Source organism: Dreissena polymorpha, chromosome 10 (genome assembly GCF_020536995.1).
Source record: "Dreissena polymorpha isolate Duluth1 chromosome 10, UMN_Dpol_1.0, whole genome shotgun sequence".
Classification (NCBI taxonomy): Eukaryota; Metazoa; Mollusca; class Bivalvia; order Myida; family Dreissenidae; genus Dreissena; species Dreissena polymorpha.
In genome coordinates, this window is record NC_068364.1 from 7,612,221 (window position 1) to 7,639,427 (window position 27,207).

Genomic DNA, 27,207 nt, shown 5'->3' on the forward strand with positions numbered 1-27,207 from the left:
TTGTGTTCCTCATAAATAAAGTAAGTTAACATTTCTTCTGTGATCAGCTGGCATGAATAACTAAGTAAGCAGCATTTTAGCAGTGATATAGGAAACATTGTTAGTCATATCAGTCCTTTGCAATCTTTCTTTCACACATATTTGAAGGACAAGTGCATGTGTTTGCAGGACGAGTGAAAATTTTAATGCACTTGTCCTGCAGGACGAGTGCAATTTATAAATATTTTTGTCCCCTGCCCATCGAAACTCCTTCTATTTTTTATGATAGTAATTTAATAACAAGTGACTCTTTTGCAACGTCATCGTTGATTTCCGAAAGCAAAGTGCTGACTGATATTCAACATGTTTGAAGCAGTAGTTTACCAGAGGAAGATGAAGCGCCTCCTTATAAAATGGTGCCTGATGTGAGTTTTTTATGTGGAAAACTGTTGATCATGATTGTGTTTGTGATTAAAGATGCTGAACTCATTCATGTTGTTTAAAATCCCAATTTATTTTCCCAATTTCTTGAAAATGCCGACAAAATTCCCAATTTCAAAGCCATGGGCTTTCTTCCCAAAAAGCTGAAAAAAGCCCTGCAGCTTTATTTGCAGAAAATACTGGTGGTTGTTCAAACTTAGCTGTACTCGTCCATGATTATTAAGTCATAATTTTGGCTGTATTAAATCAGATTTTTAGGAAATTACAAGACATAAAATGGAAAAATGTGCTTGGTGTGATTAATGGAAACATGTTTGTTTGTTTCAGGTGTGCAAGTACTATCTGGTTGACTTCTGTCCACATGAACTGTTCACAAATACTAGAGCTGATTTGGGTAAGGCCAAAAAGTAATAATTTGATAATTCTTTGCTTAGGCAATGGCTGTTTTTTGTGTATGCTTTCCTAAATTATTGCAAGGATGTGTTGTCATTCATCAATACATGAATACATGTATAATCCCTACCGTGTCGATAACGCTCATTAGGTCATTGTTGACCTGAAATGTCCCAAAAGTCACCCTGGGCTTACTAGAAGCCAATTCATGTCACCCTGGGGTGACTTCAAGTCGACGCTTTAGGGGTGTAAATTGGTGTGTACATAATAAATAATCTTCTGTCTGTACTTTTTTGTTTCAACCATAGAAAGTGTATATAGATTACATTTTGTCAAAACAAACTGTTTTCACCAAATTGAGTCTTGCATTTTTATGTTTTAAGCAGCGCTATAGATAACTTTTGGGGTATATTGGGTAATCATCCCCTGTTTTTGACAACAATAGGGTTTTTGTACATTCAATAGAGTTTTAGCAAAACAATTCACCCCCTACTTTTGAGCTTAATTGGGTTTTTCACCCCCGTTTTTTTACTCAATTAGGTAATTTAGGGAATGACATATATAATATAATAAAAATCTACTAAGGATAGTATATTATTTATTCAAATGGAATTCAAAAAGGTACCTGTACATAACAGCAAACAATTACTACTTTCAACTGCTACATAAACTGTTTCTAACAAATTGATAACACGAATGATTCGGCACATATTCCCGCGTGCCTACTTGGTTGGAACAATTTTTCGATCGACATATATTTAGCGCAACAATCACGGACGTCTTTCGACCTCGCTTAGACATTTTTATTACGCACCGTTATAGAACCTGAAAGTACAGACGCTTTACAAATACATGCACGTCGTTAATATTTTGGTCAGACGCTTAATTTGCTATGAAATTTAGTCCGCATAGCGTTTGAATAACTCCGACTGTTTTGCTCCTCCGTTTGTGTAACGACTCTCTTTTTGCGTCCACGAGTGGCCATTTTGATTATTTCATAAAATGAAAGTAAAAATCGAACGGGTCTACGAATAAGTACAATAATACCCCAAAGATTGATAACCGCTGGAAAGACTGCCGTCTTTTCTTCACAGGACGGCATCTAACTATCCGGTACATTTTTGTACGGAAAATAACCAGTCTAAAAATACACCTGGTGTTCGTAAGAATTGCGTTTCGTGACGCAAGGTTTTTTACGGGAATTACGTTATTATATTTGTATTTGCGTTTTTGTACGCTTTATTTTGAATTTAATTACGTTTTTGGTTATTTTAATTGCGTAATAACGCAAAAACGCTTGTTATCTATAGCGCTGGTTTTAAGCTTTGAATGTTTGTTCATTCGTGTGTTTGGTCTCCTCTCTGTAAGAGGTCTAACCACTATGACACTTTGTATAAAATCAATAATGCGTCTTTCAAAACATTTATGTTTTTGAACACTATCAACACATGCATATCTCCTGACATCATTTGGCCTTTAAATTGATCAACGATTTAATTTTGACGAATTTGGAAGGTACAAAATCTTTGTTAACCAAAAATGAAGCAAATTTAAAAGCTTCAATAATGCCTCCTACAAAGCAATTTTTTGTGTGTTTTCCAAAATTATTGCAAGGATATGTTGTCATTCGCCAATACATGAATATACTTGTACATGTCTACCGTATCGATAACGCTAATTGAGTCATTGTTGACCTGAAATGGCCCACAAGTCACCCTGGGCTTACTAGAACCACAGGAGTTTGAAATTCTATCTATAAAGCTTATCTAATGGCTAAATAAAAAAATACACCTATATAGTATAAAGACTACAGGAATGAAACGCAGCAGACCCCGGACCCGCCCATTTTCCAGTAAACAAGGGAAATTACTGGAAAACAGGGTACCCTACATCGACCCATGGTATAATAATCAAAAGGCCGGTGACAGAAACTACCAGCACTGCTTACCGTGAACTACCTTCCTCTTAATTCACAATTATTCAACACTTTCCGCTCATCGTCGGATCCATTGCGTGTTGTTGTTGTTTTTTAGGCTAGATTGCACTCTACCAGTACGCAGTTGTTTACCACTATCGACAAAGCAGGGTTTGGGGGCTGTAGCTCCCGATACTAAGGAAATATATAGGATAAAAAGGATTATTAGGTGTTGCGTTAGGTGTTAGGTATTGGGCGCTTAGCAACGATACAATTATACGCTTTTCCATTCTTTTTTACGTACGGGTAACATGCAATCGTCCCGTTTTTTATTCACTGCAAATCTGCCATGTCCTTTAACTTCGATAACAAAAACAACAAGAAATATATTCTTTATTTTATATGTTATAATAAATATTCCTATAAATTAATAGAATGTGTTTGTTTTTATTTGTCAATTAATTAAATGTTTATTTTATTCAAAGATGTTGTTGTTGATGTTGTATTGACGTAAACAAAAGGCTTGTAACCCAATGATCATGAAGCGGGAATTTGAAAATTGGAAAATTTCCTAGCGAGTGGTATTTTATCATGGCCAGTCATCTAAGCATAGCGATATGGTATGTTTTCTATTTGTTTTATGTCAAGTTAGGTGTAAAACTGACCACTTCTGTGTGGAACACAACGATATGCCATAATTGGATCTCACTCTATGACTTAATTTCGGTGGGTTGGGGCGAGAATAGCCACCCTTTTTAGCGCTCCCGGGTATATGAATAGCTTTCTTTTTAGACAAGAGAGGCCTCATTTTCTTATATGGGTGCCTGATTTTCACATTTGGCATACGATATGAATCGCCCAACTTTCGGACTCGGACTGGCTGCGACCTTGGTAGTCTACTAGAACCACCGACCTTCCGCCGCTAGTCACATGGGTGTCTTCATAGACCACTCCGGCTTGGCACATATTACTTGACTGTATTAACTTACCTTATGATATGTCACGAATTTGATGATTAGTGACTGGGAAATGGTAAAGTTATTTTTAAGTAAATAATAACGAACACCCTTAGTAAATATCACCACAGCTTTAATGATTGCTATACACGCAAATACTTTGCAACATACTAGTACTCGTATTCGTGTACATAATGCATCATCAATATATAGAGTATATCCTGTCTAACAAAGCGTTTATAGCCACTAAACAGTACATGTACATGTATATTGATGCAGGAGTTTGAAATTCTATTCATAAAGTTAATGTAATGGATAAATAATAAGAATAGACCCCCCCCCCTATATAGTCTCTATAGACTATATAGGCTAACTCCTGTGATATTATTATTGTCATATATTTTCTTTGGAGGATATAATTCCAAGCATGATCGGACATTTCCCTAGAACCGCTGATCGTTCAGCTTGGTAGCACTTAAACCAGATAGACACAATCGTAAGGTCTACATCATCGGACATTGTACTAATTAATTAAGCAACATGTATGTTTAAATGCATAAAGTAACTCATCTAAACTGCCATAGACAAACTGATAACTAACTGCTGAGGTCAATAATTATAGCCTTTAGGTCTGGTCAGGTTCCAAGCAGTTTGACGATTTAACAATTATTCTTCTGAATTTAGATAACTTGGAAAAAGAACATAAATCTTAAGACATTTTAGCAGACGACATGGAGTTGATTGACACATGTATGACGACACACTGTGATATATGTATAAATATTACGATGGGAATAAAAAACGGGACGATTGCATGTTACCGGTACGTAAAAAAAAATGGAAAAGCGTATAATTGTATCGTTGCTATGCGCCCAATACCTAACAGTAATACCTAACGCTACACCTAATAATCCTTTTTATCCTACCGGGTATATATTTCCTTAGTATCGGGAGCTACCGCCCCCAAACCCCCGCTTTGTCGATAGTGGTAAACAACTGCGTATCGGTAGAGTGCAATCTAGCCTCAAAAACAACAACAACACGCAATGGATCCGACGATGAGCGGAAAGTGTTGAATAATTGTGAATTAAGAGGAAGGTAGTTCACGGTAAGCAGTGTTCGTAGTTTCTTTCACCGGCCTTTTGATTATTATACCATGGGTCGATGTAGGGTACCCTGTTTTTCCAGTAATTTCCCTTGTTTACTGGAAAATGGGCGGGTCCGGGGTCTGCTGCATTTCATGCCTGTAGTCTTGATACTATATAGGGGTATTTTTCAATTTAACAATTAGATAAGCTTTATGGATAGAATTTCAAACTGCTGTGCTAGAATTTTAGAAGCCGGTTCATGTCACCCTGGGGTGACTTCACGCTGTCGCTAGTCACCCCAGGGTGACATGAATCGGTTTTAGTCACCCCTGGATGACTTCAAGCCATTTTAGGTCGACAATGACCCAATGCACTACATTCTACACTGAAATAGAAAGTTGGAGAAAAAAAGGGAGCAAAGACCCACCCGCGTAATATTGGATTCAGCGTTATTATGGAGCATGTTATATTGGATTTATAGTGTAGCGAAACCAATCTTGTGTGTATGAATGTGTGTCAGGTTAATATTTCAGCTAGTAATGTCCATCTATTCGCCAAAAGTTTTTTGAGTTTGATTTTGTATGCTTCAAATAACGTCAACTATCTTACCAGCTTACCAAATTTTGAATACCTTTGACCTGGTTTGACTTTAGTCATATACACAAGTGAATCTGACTAAAGACAGATACACTAAGATATTAATTAAAGAATGTTTGCCATTTGCCACTTAAAATAATAATCTTGTAAAAAAATCTTCGCAAATAGAGATAAGACAGAACACCAATTCAGCTATTAATTAATTGAAGTAAAAATGATGGAATGTTTTGTAGAAAGCCAGTCCAATGATTGCATTATGCATTTCATATGTTTTGATAAAGCTAAATATGCTGTTGTGATTTATTTTTCAGGTCTGTGTGAAAAGTTGCATGATGATCATCTGCGCAAGGAGTAAGAATGATTTGATTGTATAGTATGTTTATAGACAGTTTAGGAAGATTTAATCTCTTATCTTACCCTTTGCATGCTGGGAAATTTGTCGTCTGCTAAAATGTCGTCTGCTTAATTTCTAAAATTAACATTTTCTTCGATTTTTTTCAAAGAATACTATCAGAATAGCAAACAGTTTGGATCCTGATGAGACGCCACATTCTGTGGCGTCTTATCTGGATCCAAACTGTTTGCAAAGGCCTTCAAAATTCGGTTCCAGCACTGAAAGGGTTAAGCATATTTATAATTTAATATTAGATATTTATTATCATTTTAAGCAATCCATGTATTGATCAAATGCATTTTAGTACACAGGCATACACAGGACAATTGATCCATGTAACATGCAAATGAAATACAAGCAATAGACTAATTCAGGTATGATATTTTAGAAAAAAACACAACTTATATGGGGGTTAAATAAATGCTGACCGATTTGAAATCCTTTCAAAATCACATACAGTATCTATTGTAATTTTCATGTTAAAACCACTATTTTTGCATAAAATGGGTGAGCGTTATGTGTAAATACAGATTTGATGGGGTTTCCAAAGATGTGGATGTCAGGACTACAACTATTTATTTATCTGTTTTATTCACAAGTTCTCGTTATAAATGCTTCAGATGGGACTTTGGGTCTGACACTTAGAACCCTTGTTGTAATGCTTATGAATAAATAATTTAAAAGGCCCTTGTACATTAGCAAATAAGAGGTGGCATTTTTTCTTGTAATGTTCCCTGACATAGAACAGGAAGCGATGCTGCTGTAGTTATACATGTATGATTGAACAGGATGATAAATATTTTCTTTTTTTATTGAAGATATCAAGAATCATTCAAAGAGTAAGTATGGAGTTTCTCATATTTCACAAATGTATATACAACATTGTATTAGCCATATACTGATCTTAGTGAGAAAGATGTGTTCACAAAGCTGTGTAATTTCCAGTTTTATTGCTCAGAAATATCTCTTACAGCCACACAAATTGCACTAGTATAAGCATAGATTTCATTGTTTGCAAATTTATACAATGCTTCCTTGACTATTTTTTTGCAATTGGCATAAATTATTTTTTATGGCGACATTTGTTAGCCAAACCTAACATCTGCATAAAGTTGGTGCTTTAATAACATCCTGGTTTGTTTGTTATTTCTATGCAAATGTTGTGTAAATTAGTATGTACCTAATTAATAATCTTCTGTCTGTACTTGTTTGTTTCAACCATAGAAAGTGTACACAGATTACATTTTGTCAATACAAACTGTTTTCACATAATGGACTCTTGCATTTTTAGCTCCGCTGTTTTCAGAGAAAACCCGAGCTATTGTCATAGCCAGCTTGTCGTCTGCCGTCCACCGTAGGCGTCGTGCTAAATCCTTAACATTGGCCATAACTTTTTAAATATTGAAGATAGCAACTTCATATTTGGCATGCATGTGTATCTCATGGAGCTGCACATTTTGAGTGGTAAAATTTCAAGGTGAACATCATCCTTCAAGGTCTAGGGTCGAAAAAACAAAGTCAAGGGAAGTAATAAGCTTTAAATGATCATAGTTATCTGACCTGCCCACGTATATATTTTTGTTAAATAAATCAAAGTGGCGCAGTAGGCAGCATTGTGTTTCTGACAAACACGTTGTGGTAAAAGGTCAACATCAAGGTCATCCTTCAAGGTCTACGGTAAAAAATACACATTTAAGGGAAGTTATAAGATTTAAATGGAGATAATTATTCAATATTGAACATAGGCACTTTATATATTTGGCATGCATGTGTATCTCATGGAGCTGCACATTTTGAGTGGTGAATCTACAGTCACGGTAGTGGCTTTTAATTATTTGCTACTAAATATAGAGATTTGTTAAGAGACAATTATTTTCAAGGGAAGTAATTTATATAATTATAAATCTCATATTATATATTTCCTTACCAAGAATTGAAGTTCTTTTCACAGTTACTGTACAGATTTATTATTTTGATTATTTATAACTCAAATGATTGATTTGTCAAAGGTATTTTTAAATGATATAATTATCATTTCTTTCATGTACTTAGTTGTTAATAGTAGTGTTCATTACATACCTGTGGACTTATGTCCATAGATACATGATGAACTCTGGCTATGATCTCTTTGATAAACCTCAGGACAAAATCCAAGGGAAGTACATGTAATAAGCTTTAAAGGGAGATGATGTCTATACCTGCTTGTGTTTCTGACGAACACATCTCTTGCTGGGTCACTAGTTCAAAGGTCAAGGTCACTGTGACCTCTAAAAAAAATAAATTCTGACAAGCTTTCGCAGCCGAGCATGGCACCCGTTAGGCGGTGCTCTTGTTATGTTTAAGGCTTTGAATGTTTGTTCATTCATGTGTTTGGTCTCCTCTCCTCTTTGTAAAAGGTCAAACTACTATGACACTTTGTATAAAATCAATAATGCTTCTTTCAAAACGTTGATGTTTTTGAGCACTATCAACACATGCACATCACCTGACATCATTTTGTCCTTTAAATTGACCTAGATATAATTTTGACGAATTTGGAAGGTCGAAAGTCTTGGTTAACCAAAAATGAACCAAAGTTGAAAGCTTCAATAATGCCTCCTACAAAGCTTTTATACTTGCATGGAGTTCCAAATGTTTGTTTTCCCAAAATCATGTGTTCATCTAACATCAATACTGCTTGGTAGGAATATTTTGATACATGAATTGACCTTACTATTTGCCTAGTTTTAGACATTATCAATAATAATTATATAGGATTATCATCATCAACACACCAACAACAGCTGACCATAAATTGTCTGTGACATTGACAAACGCTTGAACTGAGACTTTCAAATGGTCCAAATTCTTGGTTAACCCTTTGCATGCTGGGAAATGTGTCGTCTGCTAAAATGTCCTCTGCTGAATTTCTAAAATTAGCATTTTCTTTGTTTTTTTTTCAAAGAATACTATAAGAATAGCAAACGGTTTGGATCCTGATGAGACGCCACGTTCTGTGGTGTCTCATCTGGATCCAAACTGTTTGCAAAGGCCTTCACAATTCGGTTCCAGCGCTATAAGGGTTAACAATAAATTATGCATGTCATCTAACAGTCCATACACCCTCATCACCTGCCCTTCATTTGACATTGATGGACTTTTGGGTTTAAACTTATTAAAATTGTGGATGAAACCAAACTGAAAAAGGCTACTACTTTGGGCATATGCGTGTATTTAATGCAGCTTCTTGTTTTATATCATAATAAATGTTAAAAATGCCACCTCTTATTCTTTTATTAATGATAATGATTCAGCTATGTAGTAAAAGCCAAACAGTGTTTTATGTACCTTATAGCTTAAACAGGTTTATATAAATTATTTGTGGATGTAAAAGGGCTTTTTTTCTGGTATGTGGCTTAAAACACTGGTCAAATTGACTTTGAATCCAGAATAAGGTGCCCACATCAATTGAAATCTATGAAGTTTTGACCTGAAGGTTTGTACTTATTAATGTAATATTTTGTAATCATGGTGGTTCCTTTATACGGTGGACGGTCTGGTTAGAGCAATATTTTTGTACACACTCTTCACATAGGTGATTAAGGTTTAATTCCTTAAAATAAGATTTGGGTTGTTGGTCACACACAGCACATGACAATTTCATATTGTTCACATTATAATTGCAACAATTTCAAAATTGAAAATTTGTTCCATCATTTGTGAGTCAGGTCAGTTAAAAAAGGAGTGCTTGTGCACATTTAGGTATTCCACATAATGCATGCTGAGGTGCAGAAGGACATTATAAATGTGCACATGCATGTTTGTATTCAGGTACAAGAAGAGTTCTCGTAGCGGCCGGCTGGGTTACGAGGAGGACTTCCAGCGTTACCTGCAGACGCTGATCAACGACGTGGAGAAGAGGATACGGCGTGGTCACCAACGTTTGGCTCTTAACAGCATGCAGACATCCGTACGTATATAGAGAGATTGAATGCTGGGACATTTTTTTTAAAGCGTCTTAGCCAATAATTATTATGGTGAGCATTTTAACAAAAAATAAATCAATTTTGTGTTGTTTGTTTAGTGTTTTTTTCCCCTGTTGTAAACAGTATTTCAGTCGTATCACTGCAGTTAGTTAACCAACTCACATATTTCTTGTGGTCCTTGGATTTGTTGTCCATCATTCTACCTTTTGAGCCGGCAAAACTAGATGAAGTATATTTATATTGATGAAAATTGATGACAATATTAAAATAGTTATGTGAAATTTATTAAATTAATTTATTGAAATTTGTGTAATTGTTTTAACTATTTTTGTTAAATTTAATACAAAGAATGACTATGATTTATGTTAGAAAGGTGTTAATAGCTGTAAAACAAGGTCTAGGTCAACGTGGATGAGACAAGTATTCTTTGTCTGCTTATAATACTGTGTGGTGCTTAGCTTTTCATACCTTTTAAACTTTTGTCAACAACATCAAAGCAAATTAAAGTAATGATGGAATGTTCAGTTCAGAAAAATAAACATCCATGATGAAAAAACTAGGCCCCATGAATTAAGACCCTTTAAAATTTCATTATACAAATTTCTTAGAATTGTAAATGTTGAAACACAGAATGATTTTGTGTAAAAATGTTAGCCATTACATGAACAGTGTTTTGTTATTACAGGCCAATGGCAATCCTCAGTCCCAGAAAGATGAGAAGGTACAGATGTTGACTCAGCGAATCAATGAACTGGTGCAACAGGTATATGTCCTTTCCAATAGATTCAGCCATCCTTATACACTCAGCTATGTTTATAGATTCAGCCATTCATATAGATTAGGCCATTTATATAGATAGATTAGGTCGTTCATATAGATTAATCCATTCATATAGATTAATCAATTCATATAGATAATGCCATTCATATAGATGAAGTCATTCATATAGATTAAGCCATTGATATAGATTCGGCCATTCATATAGATTAAGTCACCTTTATAGATTTGGCCATTCATATAGATTAGGCCATTCATATAGTTTCAGCCGTTCATATAGATTAGGCCATTCATATAGATTGGCCATTCATATAGGTTCAGCCGTTCATATAGATTAGGCCATTCATATAGATAAGGCCTAAACTATACATTCAGCCTTAACTATAGATTCAGCCTAAACTATACATTTAGCCTAAACTATAGATTCAGCCTTTACTATTCAGGCCAAACTATACATGCAGCCTAAACTATAAATTGAGCCTAAACTATACATTAAGCCTTTACTATACATTCAAACATGAATGCCTTGCTCTGGGAAAACAGGGTTTAATGCAAGTGAGTAAAAAGTTGTCCCAAATGAGCCTATTAAGTTCACACAAGATAATCAAGGCCGACACTTGATGCCTATACTGGATTTTTGCTAAGAAGAGACTTCCGTTAAACAAAAAATACTATTAAGCGAAAAGTGTCATTCCTGATGAGCTTGTGCGAACTGCCCAGGCTCATGTGAGGATACTACGTGTATGTATTAAGCCTTTGTGTATCTCACATATGTGAGGATACTACATGTATGTATTAAGCCTTTGTGTATCTCACATATGTGTCGGTTTTAGGCAGAGGAGCTCGGATGTGAGGGGAAGGTAGAGGAGGCCCAGGGCATCATGAAACTGTGTGATCAACTCAACGAGGAACGCTCGGAGTTACAGAACGTTAGTAGCATAGGGTAGAAGACTTATGAATTTGAAAATGTAGAGTAAAACATCAAGCAGCAACAATGCTGGGTGTTTTTTTGAATGCTGAAAGTTTGGAGTTAATGAATGCTGATTTTGGAAGGTTTGCGAAAATTATGTGAAAGTTTGGTGCGTAAACCTGGTATAATGAAAGTTTTTTATTAAATTCGAGAGGTTAACTCTTAGCTATAGAATATAAATTGCATCGGGCTATCATTTTTAACTTTTAAAATCTACTGTTTGAATTTCATTTATGGGAATGCACATAACAAATTCCCACTGTAAGTATTACTATTGGCATATATATTGTTGCTCACATCAAGATTTTCAAGGTATCTATTATAGAGAATCAGACCTTGTACATAGTGAAAAATTCAGCACTACTTTGCAAAAGAAAACAGGCAAGCTATTCTAGTTGCCCTGGCTCCGATGTCAAAGCTACAATAACATTTTTAACCAGGTTTTCTGAAGGAAAAGACTGGTTATTAGATTGGCGAATGTCTGCGGGCGGGCTGGTGGGCTGGCGGGCGGTCAGAACAAGCTTGTCCGGGCCATAACTTTGTCGTTCATTGTGAGATTTTAAAATCATTTGTCACATTTGTTCACCATCATTAGACGGTGTGTTGCGCGAAAGAATTGCGTCAATATCTCCTTGGTCAAGGTCACACTTTGAGTTCAAAGGTCAAAAATGGCCATAAATGAGCTTGTCCGGACCATAACTATGTCATTCATTGTGAGATTTTTAAATCATTTGGCACATTTGTTCACCATCATTGGACGATGTGTCGCCTGAAAGAATTACGTCAATATCTCCAAGGTCAAGGTCACACTTTGAGTTCAAAGGTCAAAAATGGCCATAAATGAGCTTGTCCGGGCCATAACTATTTCATTCATTGTGAGATTTTAAAATCATTTGGCACATTTGTTCACAATCATTGGACAGTGTGTTGCACAAAAGTATTACGTCAATATCTCCAAGGTCAAGGTCGCCACGACTAAAAATATATTTATTTTGAAACAAAGGGGGTTAATTATAAACAATCAGTTCAGTTTGAGTTTTCTCCCTTTATCAGACTTTTTTTCATATTGAAAACCTGGTTTTGTGACAATTTTGTCCCTTGTAAATAAATAAATCTAGTTTTTCCTCAAAATTAAGGCTAATTTGTCTTTAAAGTGATTTAAAAATATTAAATCACTTGAAAGCTAAATAACTTACCTACTAAACAGACGTTTTGGTTTTGAAAAAAAGCCAGAAATTCTGTCAAGGACAAGACAAGTTAAGCACTGTCTTTTAACATCTCTTGTATTATTATAAGGTTAGTGGGTTTTGGAAAAATTATTTTTAAAAGTTTATAATATGGAAAAAAATGTAGAGGGAAATTGAGTTTTTTGCTTCAAGGCTAAAGCCTTTAAAGGGCCACTTACATAGGAATACCATGAAAGATGAACACTATATGTACATATATACTATATATACAGCAGACGGCGACCCAGGACCCCTACAATGAGCCCCTCAAGGCGATGGAGGTGTGTAACGTGTGTGGAGCCCTGCTGGTGGTGGGGGATGCCCAACAGAGGGTGGACGAGCACATCATGGGCAAGCAGCACTCCGGCTACGCTCGTATACGGGCTTACGTGGAGGGCAAGCGTATGGTGAGTAGGACACAGGTAGTGTGAGACTGGTGGCTGTTATACGAGTCACACTCTGGGGAAATGCATGGCTTAATACATGTGTGTAAAGTGTCGTCTCAACATTAATCTGTGCAATCTGTACAGACTTAATATTAAAAACACTTTCAGCCTTGACTGGATTTTGGTTTAGAAGTCACTTCATTTAAACAAAAGTCCATAATAGTGTCAAGTGTCTTTCTAAGGAACCTGTACAAACTGCACAGGCCTTTCTGGGAGGACACTTTACGGTCATGCATTAAGCCCCATTTTCCCACAGCATGGCTCATATTGTTGTGTATGTAGGGAAAGATATTGGACTTGAAAAGGTACATGATGATGCTTTAGAGGAGGCAGGTTTGGAAGGAATTTCTTTTTCTTTCTGTTTATTTCCATAAATGTTTTTATTAAGTATATTTAATATTTACATTTTCTTTGTTCACTGGTCAAATAGAATATGAGGGGAATACAAAAAGGAGCAGGGCTCAACAACCTGCAATTTGTTCTAGATGTTTCCATATATGTATTACTATTTAAAGAAATTGAAAACCCGAGTACCCTTCGTCATTATAGTTACCAGCCTGTCAGCCAGATAGTCACAAATTGTATTTGGACCTAAGTAACGGAGAAAAAATGTGACTGTGCATAATAATACGTATTACTTTTTATTTTGTAGGATGTTTGAAGTATGAGGAAATAAAATGTTGACACATACATATACAGGCTTAAAGTTTATACTAGAAACATTAGCATTATTGAAAATTTCTGATGTTCAAGCTGAGCCTAATAAACTTCATGACACAAGGGTTTTTGTGTTCTCCTATTCTCCTATTTTCAGGTTATTTTCTTTTGATCCCGGAATAATATAACTTAAGTGTTCTTGCTGTTGCTGAATCTATGCCAAATTGAAGAGTTTTCTTGCACCCTGTAAGGAGAGTAAGGAGAGTGGGGCATTCTCATTCAATGACAATTTACCAACAATCTCACTAGTCATAGTAACTGTCAGGCTGTTCAGTTAAATGCTGTTTCCTGTTCAACTGTATCTTACAGCAGGAAATGAAGCCTTTAAAACTTTTAGAATCTATTAAGAAAGGTCTTAAATTTCATATGATTTTCAATGAACTACAAATGCATCATTATTCATATTCAAGCAGTAAAGGGTTATGAACCTCTAAAGTTTAATTCCTTACGGAGATCATTTGTTGTTTTCAGAAAAGTAAAGAGGAGGAGGAGCAGCGTGACTCTCGGCTGAAAGCGGAACGAGAGGAGCGGGAGAAAGAGAGGGAGAGGGAGAGAGAGGAAAGGAAAAAGAAGGAGGAAGAAAAGAAGAAGGAGCTGGAGGCAGAGAGGGCAGCACGGCGGGAGAAGGAGAAGGAGAGAGAGAAAGAAAGGGAGAAAGAGAGGGAGAAGAGGAAGAAGTCAAGATCTAGGAGCAGGGGACGCAGCTCTCGCGATGACAAGGACAGGTGGGTGGGGGGCTGGTGTTTGAACAGATTTTTGGAAGTAATTAAGTTGGAAATGACTTGAAATTAATGTTAAGCTGTATGTTTTTCAAATGAGATACAGATTTTGTATCAAGAAATCATTTTAAGGTGTACTATTGTTTAAATAGATTCCAGGACTTTTTCACCTTTAATGAATAGGTGTGTGTTGCCTTATTTCTTGTTAAAAATTTTGTTTACTTAAAATGAAGGGCAAGTTAGATAACTAGCCTCTTCACACCTGGCACTTCAGCACCATTGCCCTTCATTTATAAAAAAAAAAAGAGCACGCTTTTGTGTTTAGGCTCTCTTTCATTTATATTTTTGATATAATCTTCACCAAACTGTATGATAATGTTTGTTGACAGGCCTTTTCCTGACTTGTCTACAAGGTCGTGAAACTGACCCATTCCCAAAGCAAAATGTTTAAAAAAAATCCCAATTAAAAAAAAACATAAAAAATTTACCTAATTTTTTTCTCAATTATTTTTCAATTACATCAAACAAAGTTCTTCTAATTTGAATTATTAACAAGTGTTATATATGTTTTTCCCAAATCAGCGGAATTTTTGCTCAACAATATTCCAAATCCTGAAATAACTTTTTTTCCCATAAAGGCCAGGAAAACGATCAATACAAATTCAAAATTCGCAATTTCTGCTCTCGTTAACTGATTCATTTGTCTATGAATCAAAAGGCTCCAGATATGTTTGTTTCCATAAAATTAAAGGAAAGTTTGATAACCAGCAAGAAAATATAGCATCGCATGGAATCCATTTTTTATGATGGGCTTTTTTCTCTCCTTGGCCTTCTCTAATTTCTATTCATTAACTATTTTGGAAATCATAGCCAAACAGAAATGTTGGCAGTGAAAAGTTATTTTCGTTTCTTACAGTGCTAACGTTATTTGTGTGTGGTTTAAAATTCCACTTATACCACAGGACATTCAAGGCAAGAAAGTTTGCGACAAACACTATTTGGCCACTTGTGTCCCTCGAGGCATATGTTATTGTGTTATTACCACTTTAGAAATTTCCTTGCACAGGAAGAAGCGTTCCCGCAGTGGCGATCGTCACCGGCGTCATGGTTCTCGTAGCAGGTCACATGACCGCCACCACAAGTCCTCACGACGTAACCGCAGCAGGAGTGGTGACAAGCACAAGTCCAGGAGCAAGGACCCGTCCAGCAAGAAATCTAGTATGATATCTCCTCTTATGAGACCTTTTTAGTCCCCTACCGGTGAAACCGGAGAGGGACTTATGGTGTGCGCTCTGTGTGTCTGTCAGTCTGTCACACTTTTCTGGATCCTGCCATAACTTTAAAAGTTCTTCATATTTTTTCATGAAACTTGAAACATTAACAGATGGAAGATTATGCACGTCATTTCATTTTGTTCCTGCATCTAGAATTTAGGTTTCTATGGCAACAAATAGACTAGAAATATTGCTGAAAATGGTGGATCATGCGATAACTTTAAAAGAATTTCATATTTTTTCATGAAACTTGAAACATGGATAGATGGCAATATGGAGATTATGCACGTCATTTCATTTTGTTCCTGCGTCAAGAATTCTGGTTGCTATGGCAACAAATAAACTACAAGTATTGCTGAAAATGGTGGATCCTGCGTAGGTAGGGTACTTTGATTGCTTGGCAATAGTCTTGTTTTACATGTGTGTGTGCTCCTCAAAAGGGGGTAGCATATAGTTGTCACTTTTGTCTGTCTCTTTGATTTCAAATTTTCCTGGAATTGAGTTTTGGTGGGTCTGAAATTAATTACTTGAAAAGCCTTTCTTTCCCACTGGACGTGTGTCTGTCTTTCCTTCAGTCTTTCTGCTGTCACACTATTCGTTTCTACACAAGATCTCAGACACTTACGATCCAAATTTGATAAAAGTTTCCATGCAGTGTCCCTATTTGATGGCAATTTTCTTCGTTTTTATGTTGTGCCAGTCAATTATTTTGGGACGATTGAACTTTACTGGTACCTTAAAAAAGAATGGAAAAGCGTATAATTTTATCGTTGCTAAGCGCTCAACACCTAACACCTTACACAACACCTATTAATCCTTTTTATACGCCCGTTTCTAAAAACAGGACGTATTATAGTTTCACCCTTGGCGGCGGGCGGGCAGGCGGCTGGCGGCATCCACAGAAGTGTACGCTCTCTATTTCAAATAGTTTTCATCCGATCTTCACCAAACTTGGTCAGAAGTTGTATCTAGACAATATCTAGGTTAAGTTCGATTATGGGTCATGCGGGGTAAAAATCAAGGTCACGGGGTCACTTAGTGCATTTCAATGATTTAGCATGGTGTCCGCTCTCTAATTGAAGTTGTTTTCATCTGATCTTCACCAAACTTGGTCAGAAGTTGTATCTAGACAATATCTAGGTCAAGTTCGAATATGGATCATTCCGGGTCAAAAACTAGGTCACAGGGTCACTTAGTGCATTTCAAGAATTGAGCATGGTGTCCGCTCTCTAATTGAAGAAGTTTTCATCCAATCTTCACAAAACTTGGTCTGAAGTTGTATCTAGACAATATCTAGGTCAAGTTCGAATATGGGTCATGCCGGGTCAAAAACTAGGTCACACTTAGTGCATTTCAAGGATTTAGCATGGTGTCCGCTCTCTAATTGAAGTAGTTTTCATCTGATCTTCACCAAATTTGGTCAGAAGTTGTGTCTAAATGATATCCAGGTCAGGTTTAAATATGGGTAATGCCGGGTCAAAAACAAGGTCATGAGGTCAATTAGTGCATTTTAAGCATTTAGCATGGTGTCCGCTCTCTAATTGAAGTAGTTTTCATCTGATCTTCACCAAATTTGGTCAGAAGTTGTGTCTACATGATACGTAGGTCAAGTTCAAATATGGGTCATGATAAAGTTATCAAGTTGTCCAAAACCTTCAAACGAGCGTATCTTGTGACAGTTTGGCACTCTTGTTATCCTATATATTTCCTTAGTTTCGGGGGCTACCGCCCCCAAACCCACGCTTTGTCGATAGTGGTAAACAACTGCGTACCGGTAAAGTTCAATCTATTTTATATGTATTTTTATTTATTTTATATGCAATTCTATATTTTCATTTTAATGGGAATGCCCTGTTAAAGGTAAGGAGCCCAGTGAGTCTAGGGGCCGGTCTGAGGACAAGAAGGCTGGTATAGAGGACAGACATCAGTCCGAGGAGTCGTCCAGACAGAGTGAAACAGCTGAGCAGACTGAGTAGGGCATTATTCCAAATATTATATGTCCTTTAATTTACTGGTGGGGGGGGGGGGGGGGTTATTACACACCTGCAGACAAACTTTGACAGGTTGTATATTGAATTCATGCTTTTGGTCCGTTAGTTTGTCAGTTTGTCTGTCAGCTTAATATTATAAGTGTGTGTAACAAACTACTTTAAAATTTCACAAATAAATAAATAAATTGAGACTTGAAATATGTTGTCACCAGGAAGTGTATATTTGTTAGACATTTTTAGCGAGGCTGTTTTCGGAGAAAACCCGAGCTATTGTCATAGCCAGCTCGTCCGCCGTAGGCGTCGTGCTAAAACCTTAACATTGGCTCTAATATCAAAGTGCTTCCATCTACAACTTTGAAACTTCATATGTAGATGCACCTTGATGAGTTCTACACGCCACACCCATTTTTGGGTCCATAGGTCAAAGGTCAAGGTCACTGTGACCTCTAATATAGAACTTTAACATAGGCTCTAAAATCGAAGTGCTTCCACCTACAACTTTGAAACTTCATATGTAGTTGCACCTTGATGAGTTCTACATGCCACACCCTTTTTTGGGTCAAAGGTCAAAGTCACTGTGACCTCTAATATAAAACTTTAACAAAAACCTTAACATTGCCTCTTAAATCAAAGTGCTTCCACCTACAACTTTGAAACTTCATATGTAGACACACCTTGATGAGTTCTACACGCCACACCCATTTTTGGGTCACTAGGTCAAAGGTCAAGGTCACTGTGACCTCTAATATCAAACTTTAACATAGGCTCTAAAATCGAAGTGCTTCCACCTACAACTTTGAAACTTCATATGTAGTTGCAACTTGATGAGTTCTACATGCCACACCCATTTTTGGGTCACTAGGTCAAAGGTCAAGGTCACTGTGACCTCTAATATAAAACTTTAACAAAAACCTTAACATTGCCTCTAAAATCAAAGTACTTCCACTTACAAATTTGAAACTTCATATGTCGATGCACCTTGATGACTTCTACATGCCACACCCATTTTGGGTCACTAGGTCAAAGGTAAAGGTCATCGTGACCTCTAAAAAAAAAAAAAAATCTGACAAGTTTTCGCAGCCCAGCATGGCACCTGTTATGCGGTGCTCTTGTTTCATTCCCAGTGATCCAAAATATTTTGACTTATGTACCCTTGAACTTAGCACTCATTCTTGACTTGTGTGCCCATTAACATAGTACACGTTCTTGTGTTATGTTCCCTTGATCTTGGCACCATCCCGTGACCTATGTGCCCTTGAACTAAGAATATGGTCTTGACCTGTATGCCCTTGATAGTGGCACTTGTTCTAATATCAATATTACAGATAGCATGTCATTAGAAAATAATGTATGACTATCTATAGAGTGCTGGTTGGTATACTAAACCAATTAGTCATAAACTGTGTAAAAACAAATGGGTCGTGCTCTGTGAAAAGGGGTTTAATGCATGTGCATAAAGTGTCGTCACAGATAAGCCTGTGCAATCTGCACAGGCTAATCAGGGACAACACTTTCCGCATAAAATAGATTTTTGCTTAGAAGATACTTTCTTGAAACGAAAAATATCATAAAAGCGTAAAGTGTCGTACCTGATAAGCCTGTACGGACTGCACAGGCTAATCTGGGACGTTGCTTTACGCTCATGCATTAAACCCCCTTTTCACAGAGCATAGCCCAATGTATGATATTCTTTAGTCAAACTGGTGAGAAGAGCCAGCCTGTAGGTGACACCGTGGACAAGGTGGCGGGCAGGAAAGCAGATAAGTCAGGAGATGAGCGGAAGTCTAAAGATTCCGAAGCAAAAGACGCTGGTGACAATGATGATGCCATGGCAACAGGAGATTCGAACTGAAGGTGATATGCTAAGGAACTACAGGTAAGTGATAGGGACTGACCAACAGGCTGTAATTCTTTGTTTTGTCTTGTAGGTAACCAGGTAAGTGGAAACAAAAAAATTGATGATGGAACATTGTGAAAAGGTCATGGTGTGTGGGTGGGTGGGTGTTTTCTCAGTTATTTTTGGTGGTGAAAATAGAAAATTCTAAGATTGATTAAGTATTCCTGTTTTTTAATGGGTTATTATTGCAGACCAAATGTTGCTATTTATTTCGGCTGCCAGTTTGCTTTTGAACTGGTTTTGCATGCTTTTTAAAAGAAAAAGAAATACTATGCATTTGCATTAAATGTCAAACACAAGTGTCAAAAGCTGTATGCAATTTATTGTGGAAGTCTGTTAAGTCTTAATGCAAATGTTTTGTGAACAAAATTTGTATAAAATTACAATTCCAAAGATTAAATAGGTAACGTTATAACAGAACCACTTCAAAAACCAAACTGATCTTCATAACGTCGCTGTCGTTCTCAAACCTCGTAGCTCCAAAATTTTCTAAATATTTTTTTCGTCTTTTCCGAATATATTAAGTCTGGCGCGTGTTTTGTGCTATATCTCGTAGCTCTACGCCAATCAGAGCCCTTAAAAATGCCACGTGACGAAATGTCGTAGAATGATTGTTGGCTTTTTTTCCCGGCGAAAAGTCGTAGCGACGCCATTTCACCTATAGATACGTCGTTTCGTTTGGACAGATTTGACAAAAACGTTTTTATAAATTTTTTTATTTGCAAATACGAGGTTTCCTATCAGGACGAATTGTTGTACCTCATAAAAATGACAAAACAAAATATCGTAGCTACCATGTCTGACTGTCAGTATGACTTATCAGTATGACTTATGCGTCTACGGCTTATACCGTATTTTGCAGCTTCATTTGTTTGGTATTTTTACAGAATTTCAATTTCTAAAACATCGTTATAAAAAGATGAGACGGTTTTTTCTCTCTCCTGAAAAGTTGGCATTTTGTAGCTACGAGGTTTGAGAACGACAGCGACGATAAGTAACCCCTGACCACACATATATCTTTGGGGAATTGTTCTGCTTCTTTATTATCTTTGGGGTGTTTTTGCTCCGTTTATTGTACAAGCACGTTGTCTACATGTGCTCTGAAGTCGGCTCTGCATCGTCAACAGAGGATCAAAGCTGCTGACTAGAAAACCAGCCAATCCGACACCCATCCGACATGTGAACATTAAAATACACATTTCCTCCAGGTATTTTCGGCTTGTATGGTTTAAGGCACCATCTTGTGATTTATAACAATGAAATCTAATACTTGTATCTCTTATAAAGAAAAAAGAAATATTGATTGGTCAACTCTTTGAGGTAAAATTAGAGGCAGATATTTTGTAAATCAACTTGTAAATGTTACTTTTTTTTGTCTAAAATGGAAGAACATTCTTTCTTTTTTGTTTATAAACGGGGCTTTTTTATTATTGTTTTTTTTTTTTAAATTCAACCTACAATCATGACTCAGGGTAGAGTAATATAGGCAGAACATTTTAGTCTGGAGTTGTTTTGAAATGTGTCATAATATCAGATTAAACTGCAGTATTAATGGACCAAAAAGCCCTGTTTTATTTTAAACATAAAATTAAGCAGTGTTAATATAGTTGTACAAACTAAACAAATAATCAGCTAAGGTTAAGGAAACAACCAGAAATACACCAAAAGTTGAGGATGTCGTCATTAAATATGTAAATTTGTCCGAAATTTCATCATTACCTGCCTGTTCTATTAGCCGTCGCTATAAAGCAGAGTTGTCATCGACTGTGCAAAGAGCTGGAAAATGTCTAGGGGATGGTGACCCATGTAAAACACAAAAAAGGGGCAGATAAGGAAAGGTATAATGCGGAGGTATCACACTTATGTACTGTAGTCCTGTTGTATCGGATATTGATTGTTTGTAGCATGGTCCATTTGGCAGGCAACTGGTGTTTCTTGCTGGGTGAAATTTGAGGTATATTTTGTGTTACTATGCTTGCAATGCCATGTACATATTACAACTGGCAATGTTTTGCTGGTACATGATTGTGGAAAGATCTAGATTTAATTGTGCATGAGCTTTAACTTTATACACTACACTAGAATATTCAGTAAAGTTTTCATTGCTACATAATATTTGTACTCAATGTTCAGAATTTTGCTCAAAGTTTAACAGAAATCTGAATTAAATGCAAACAAATGATTCAGATTCAACATTTGTTCAGTTGTAAGTTTAAATCCTTGAAATGCATTTGAAGCATCCTGATCTTTCCTTACATCATGTCACTTCCCACAATGGTTCCAGAGGAATATCAACAGGTATAACTTATTTGTTTTAAGTATTGTTTCTCTAGGTGCTGCAGGACAAGGGCAGATTACAATGAGGTATTGACTCTTTTCTTCATGAACAATGTTTTGTGTTTGAAATAAGCAGCATCAGTAAAACAATGCTGTTATAACTATTCAAAATCTCTCATGATGAAATGCAGGCTATACTCTTCAATCCTTCAAATGAACCAATTACTGCATATTTACACATTGTTCTCGATAATCTTGACATGTCCTTTATGCAACTCCTAAAAATAGCCAGCTGGGAAATGAATATTTTGTTGTAAGTTCGGTAAAGAAATTACATTTTGCTATGACTGTTTTGCCATTAGATTAAACAAAATAAGGAACATAATTTTGACATGCTAAAGGTTTAAATGGTTACAGAACAGGCATTAAGCAAGAACTAATTATACCAGCAAAGTAGTTTGGAAAGAGGGGATATTGGAGTCACTTTTAGGCGATTTGTGACACAGCTCCAGTATTTCATAAAACCTCTAGAATGGCCCAAAATAATAAGAATTTTAATGTAGTAATTTACATATGGCTACAACTTTGTCTTCATAAAAGCTATAAAATAACCAAAAGGACAATAATTTTGATGTAGAATCTGTACCATTAGCATAATTTAACTTTACAAAACTCCATAAAAAGCATTTTGAACTAGGTGTATCCATGGAAACGACCTTGCGAGTTCACATGTATCATCATTTGCAGGTATAATATTTTCTGAAATGGAGTCCGTCCCTTGTACTAACAGTTTGTTTATTGCAGACATGATCAGGTTAGTGGGAAAGCTGATATGTTGTTCAAGTCATAATTCAAAATTTGTTTCAGGAACTTGTCTGGAGCTTACAACTAATAAACATTAATGATTTATAATGTTTCTAGCCTAAACAAATTATGCAATTATGCTTCATGAAAAATGAAAATATTTCATGTTTTTTCTCATAAGATATTTTATAAGACTTGTCGCGGATACATTGCTAAAATGATACTTTGTCTTACGTACCATTAACATCAACTAAAAAATGTTCATTGATAGTGATATCTTATTTGAAAGACAAAGGTAGACATTACAAAAAGTAGAACAAAGTTAAGCCCCAGACATGTAAAAGAGAGAAAGCCTTCATGTGACAACTGAGAGGTTAGTGGCGCAAATTTTTCTGGTGGTATCAACAAGTTCTGTTTGATTTAATAACTAACATGTGTAGATGATGTAAAGGACATGTTCACAGATTTTTAAATTTTTGAAAAATGTCCTTAAAAGTTAAATGTACTTAAATTAAACTTACTAAGACAACTGTTGTATACTGAATTATAGAAAATAGCCACCAATCGAACAATCAGGCCATAATATCTGACATAAAATCTTGCCCGTTACCAATGGACCAATCAGCTCTTAGAATCTGACATAAAATCTTACCTGCTACCAATGGACCAATCAGGTTTTAAAATCTGACATAAAATCTTACCTTTTACCAATGGACCAATCAGGTCTTAGAACTAACAATAAAATCTTACCTGCTGCCATAGGACCAATCAGGTCTGAGAATCTGACATAAAATCTTACCTGCTACCATAGGACCAATCAGGTCTTACAATCTGATATAAAATCTTACCTTCTACCAATGGACCAATCGGGTCTTACAATCTGACATAAAATCTTACCTGCTATTAATGGACCAATCAGGTCTTACAATCTGACATAAAATCTTACCTGCTACCAATGGACCAATCAGTTCTAAGAATCTGACATAAAATCTTACCTGCTACCAATGGACTAATCAGGTCTGAGAATATGACAATAAATCCTACCTGCTACTAATGGACCAATCAGGTCTTAGAATCTGACATAAAATCTTACCTGCTACCAATGGACTAATCAGGTCTAAGAATCTGACAATATAATCTCACCTGCTACCAATTGAACAATCAGGTCTTAGAATCTGACAATAAATCCTACCTGCTACCAATGAACCAATCAGGCTTTATAATCCGCCAGTGTATTTTGAATACCCTGTTAGTATTCTTCAAATTAATTGTTGCTTTACTCTATTAAAGTTATGTATTTTGTTGATAACTATACATAAACGAAACAATTTTTTTCTTCTGCATATTTTTGCTGCTCTGTGAACATGTCCCTTTAAGGTTATGTAAATTGATGCCTATTTGTAGACAGGTCTCTTTAAGGGATATAGAATGTCTGTAACTCTAGCCTTGTTTAATATTTGCTGTCTGTGTTTCAGACTGGTACCAAGGACCTTTGCGTTGCCATGGTATCTACTTGTGACACCCGGACCAGGACAACATGAGGACCTTGTTTGCTGCCAGTACCAGTTTTGTATTGTTGTTGTCTCGATAGTTTTAGAATTGGACCATTTATTTTTTTTTACTTTTTGTGCTATATGTATATAATGATAAAATATCATTCTATGAAGTGAGCTGTTACCAGGCCTTGAAGACATTTTTTGTAACGTTTCTGACATTAACACAAATATCTTCATGTTATAATTAAAAGTATATGAACACATTTATGTTTGCGCTTGGAATATATTGTAGGAAACAGCTGCTTAATTGCTTATAAAACATGTACCATAAAATTGGAATGAATACTTTTACCCACAGAGCCAGTTATCAATGTTATTTCTTTAAATGATTAAATTTGAATGTACAAACATGTTGGTATTGATCTTATCTGGAGCTTTGAAATAGTCAATTAGGGGGATATTTGCCAATAACATGCACATATTGATTAGTAATAATTCATCTTATTTATCAATGCATGTATGTTATTAACCAATGTCTTCCCAATTGTTAAATGTAATTTTAGTGGATTTTACAAAAATAGATTCCTCAGTTGCAAGGATAATGGCCAAGATAGCAAGCAAAGGCAACTACAATTATTTAAATATTCAAACAATTGAGTATATATGGGACAAAATAAAGTATTAAAACAAATCCTTGAAAGATCAAATTGTTGATGTCACTATAATTCTATTTTATTTGTAAGAATTTCCACTGATAAGGCAGGGTTTGGTGAAATCCATAATGTAAGGTTTATTTTTTAAAGTAAGCTGATAATTCATAATTGTTATTGTTATTTGCTTAACAAATCTTATATGTTAAATTGTTGCTTAGAATGATTGTCTAGTTGTATTTTTTGTCATTTTCAATTTAAATAATTCTATGTTTTTGTGTACAATTGTTAAAACTTAATGTAAGAGATGCTTGTTTATTTTAAATGTGAACATTTAAAAACCCCAATAGAAGACTAACACTGGCATCTTAATTTCGCATGTTCATTAATTACATAATAATTTTCTGCAAGTGTGTGCGTTTTTGTGACAAGTCATTGTTAATGAATTTTAAATTTCTAATGCATGCATTTTGTTTGAACCAATAAAATGTGATGCTTCAAATTGGCAAAGATAATATCAGATTGGCTAACAAGAAAATGCTGTAGTCAACACTGTGACCCATTTTAATGAAGTCAGTAAAAGCATTAAGTTTTTAAACATGTTGAAAGGGTTGCCAAACGTTGCAGTAATGCATCATTTACATGTACCTTTTCCTTCGCATTTATGTGACTTTACCTAACATGGTCGGTATTAACGAATTGTGAGAACTCCAAAAAGTACATTTCTGAGCCCACATCTTTGTACCAGGTAGTATCTCTTGTATGATTCACATATTTAAGTATCTTGGTGTTGAAATTCTAGTGCTAACTTGAAGTTTCACATTTGACTGGACGTGCCATTTTGTTCACAGCTTATAGAAGGCCTTTTTCCTCTTGTTGTTGCAGATTTATGTGTATGTGTAGCATAATTGGGATTTTCTAAGAAGTTTGTATTTGAACTCTTGCTTAACATCTTTTAAGTTTCATTATGTAGTAGAGAACTTCTATGGTATATGCCAGTATTATAAAAGTTATTTTAAAATTAATTGCTTATCATATTGGATGAAGTTTTTTTTAGTTCTTTTGTGATGAACATAATTAATATTTTGACTGCATTTTCAAATGTTAAATTGCTGTGTATTAAGATTGTATCCTGTCATTGTTTTGCCTGATGAAAAGTGTGTGTCCGCTATGTACTAAGTGGATTGCAAAATTGTATCCTGTCATTGTTTTACCTGATGAAAAGTGTGTGTCCGCTATGTACTAAGTGGATTGCAAAATTCTTGTTTTAGTAAACGTGTTTGATACATTTCTAACTTGTGTACTGTTAAACTCAATAAATAGAATAATCAATGACACTGTTTGTTGTTTTGAAAATGATTAAGATGGAAATTTAATGACAATGCCATCATCATACCAAATAGTAATAGTTCTTTGATAACTTGAAAATTTCAAAAAGACCTTTTAGGTAAAAAAATAATAACTTTTAGGGTTTTGTCTGAAACTATTTATCTGATATGACATAGAAAAGTTTTATGTTCCTGATTAAAGCAATTATCACATCGCAATAATGTTTTCGATGATTCATAAACAAGGCTTGCAAAGTGCAAGTTTAACTGTTCTATAATTGCTAATAAATTTAGCAGTAAGTTTGCATTTATTTGGTTATAAATACTCATTAAATGAACTGCTTGATCAACAAGATAAACAAAAACATAACACTTTAGAAGTGTCATTACAGTACTGAAGTGTCACTTATGAGAAGCAGTTCAATTTAGACTAGTGTTTTTTCAGTGAAACTGGCAGTCAACGTATTGCTGCCAAATCTTGTATAATAAGCTATTAGATCTAATAAGGTAGTAGATTGTGAAAGGTAGGTCCTAATTTAGAGATCCAATTCCAAGTATATGTTATCATCATGCTATCGTACCAATTAGTGCAGTAAGCCAGGTGATATTTGGTTACTTACTCAGAAACATTTGTGTATAGTTTAAAGTGAATAAAACTTTATTTGAGGCGACAAATAAATAATATTTGTCCTGATGATTTTTTTATGAATCAATGAAAATACAAATACAGTCGAAACTGACCTGACGGCCACCTGAATTTACCGGTCACCTGCAGACAACGGTCAGTCTGGAATCCCCCCGACGAAAAACACTCTATATTACACCTGAATTTAACGGCCACCTGTCCATAACGGCCAACGGCCACTATATTCAACTCCGAAATTCATGTTTGAACTGAAATCAACGG

At 35.6% G+C, this 27,207-nt stretch overlaps 1 protein-coding gene and 1 long non-coding RNA gene across 8 annotated transcripts in view; one reads left to right on the forward strand and one right to left on the reverse strand.

Annotated features, from left to right (window-relative positions):
• The window catches only part of LOC127848258 (luc7-like protein 3), a 28,357-nt gene extending 2,827 nt beyond the window's left edge, over window positions 1–25,530 (forward strand). Inside the window, exons 2-13 of one of the 7 annotated variants that reach the window (XM_052380611.1) lie at window positions 748–814; window positions 5,681–5,720; window positions 6,582–6,602; window positions 9,574–9,712; window positions 10,414–10,491; window positions 11,339–11,434; window positions 12,935–13,123; window positions 14,336–14,589; window positions 15,650–15,801; window positions 17,718–17,829; window positions 19,544–19,724; window positions 24,302–25,530. In XM_052380611.1, the coding sequence (XP_052236571.1) occupies window positions 748–814; window positions 5,681–5,720; window positions 6,582–6,602; window positions 9,574–9,712; window positions 10,414–10,491; window positions 11,339–11,434; window positions 12,935–13,123; window positions 14,336–14,589; window positions 15,650–15,801; window positions 17,718–17,829; window positions 19,544–19,700 (1,305 nt within the window). In that variant the 3' untranslated portion in view covers window positions 19,701–19,724; window positions 24,302–25,530. Of the gene's footprint in view, window positions 1–747; window positions 815–5,680; window positions 5,721–6,581; window positions 6,603–9,573; window positions 9,713–10,413; window positions 10,492–11,338; window positions 11,435–12,934; window positions 13,124–14,335; window positions 14,590–15,649; window positions 15,802–17,717; window positions 17,830–19,543; window positions 23,512–24,301 lie in introns of those variants that run through there. The other 6 variants (XM_052380610.1, XM_052380613.1, XM_052380612.1 and 3 more) reach the window with 6 other exon arrangements.
• On the reverse strand, window positions 25,408–26,309 carry LOC127848262 (uncharacterized). The gene is made up of 2 exons (XR_008034437.1): window positions 26,187–26,309; window positions 25,408–26,119 (listed from the first exon to the last, which is right to left on the reverse strand). It is a non-coding gene; the product is annotated as an uncharacterized LOC127848262 (long non-coding RNA).
• Between the last annotated feature and the right edge of the window lie 898 nt (window positions 26,310–27,207).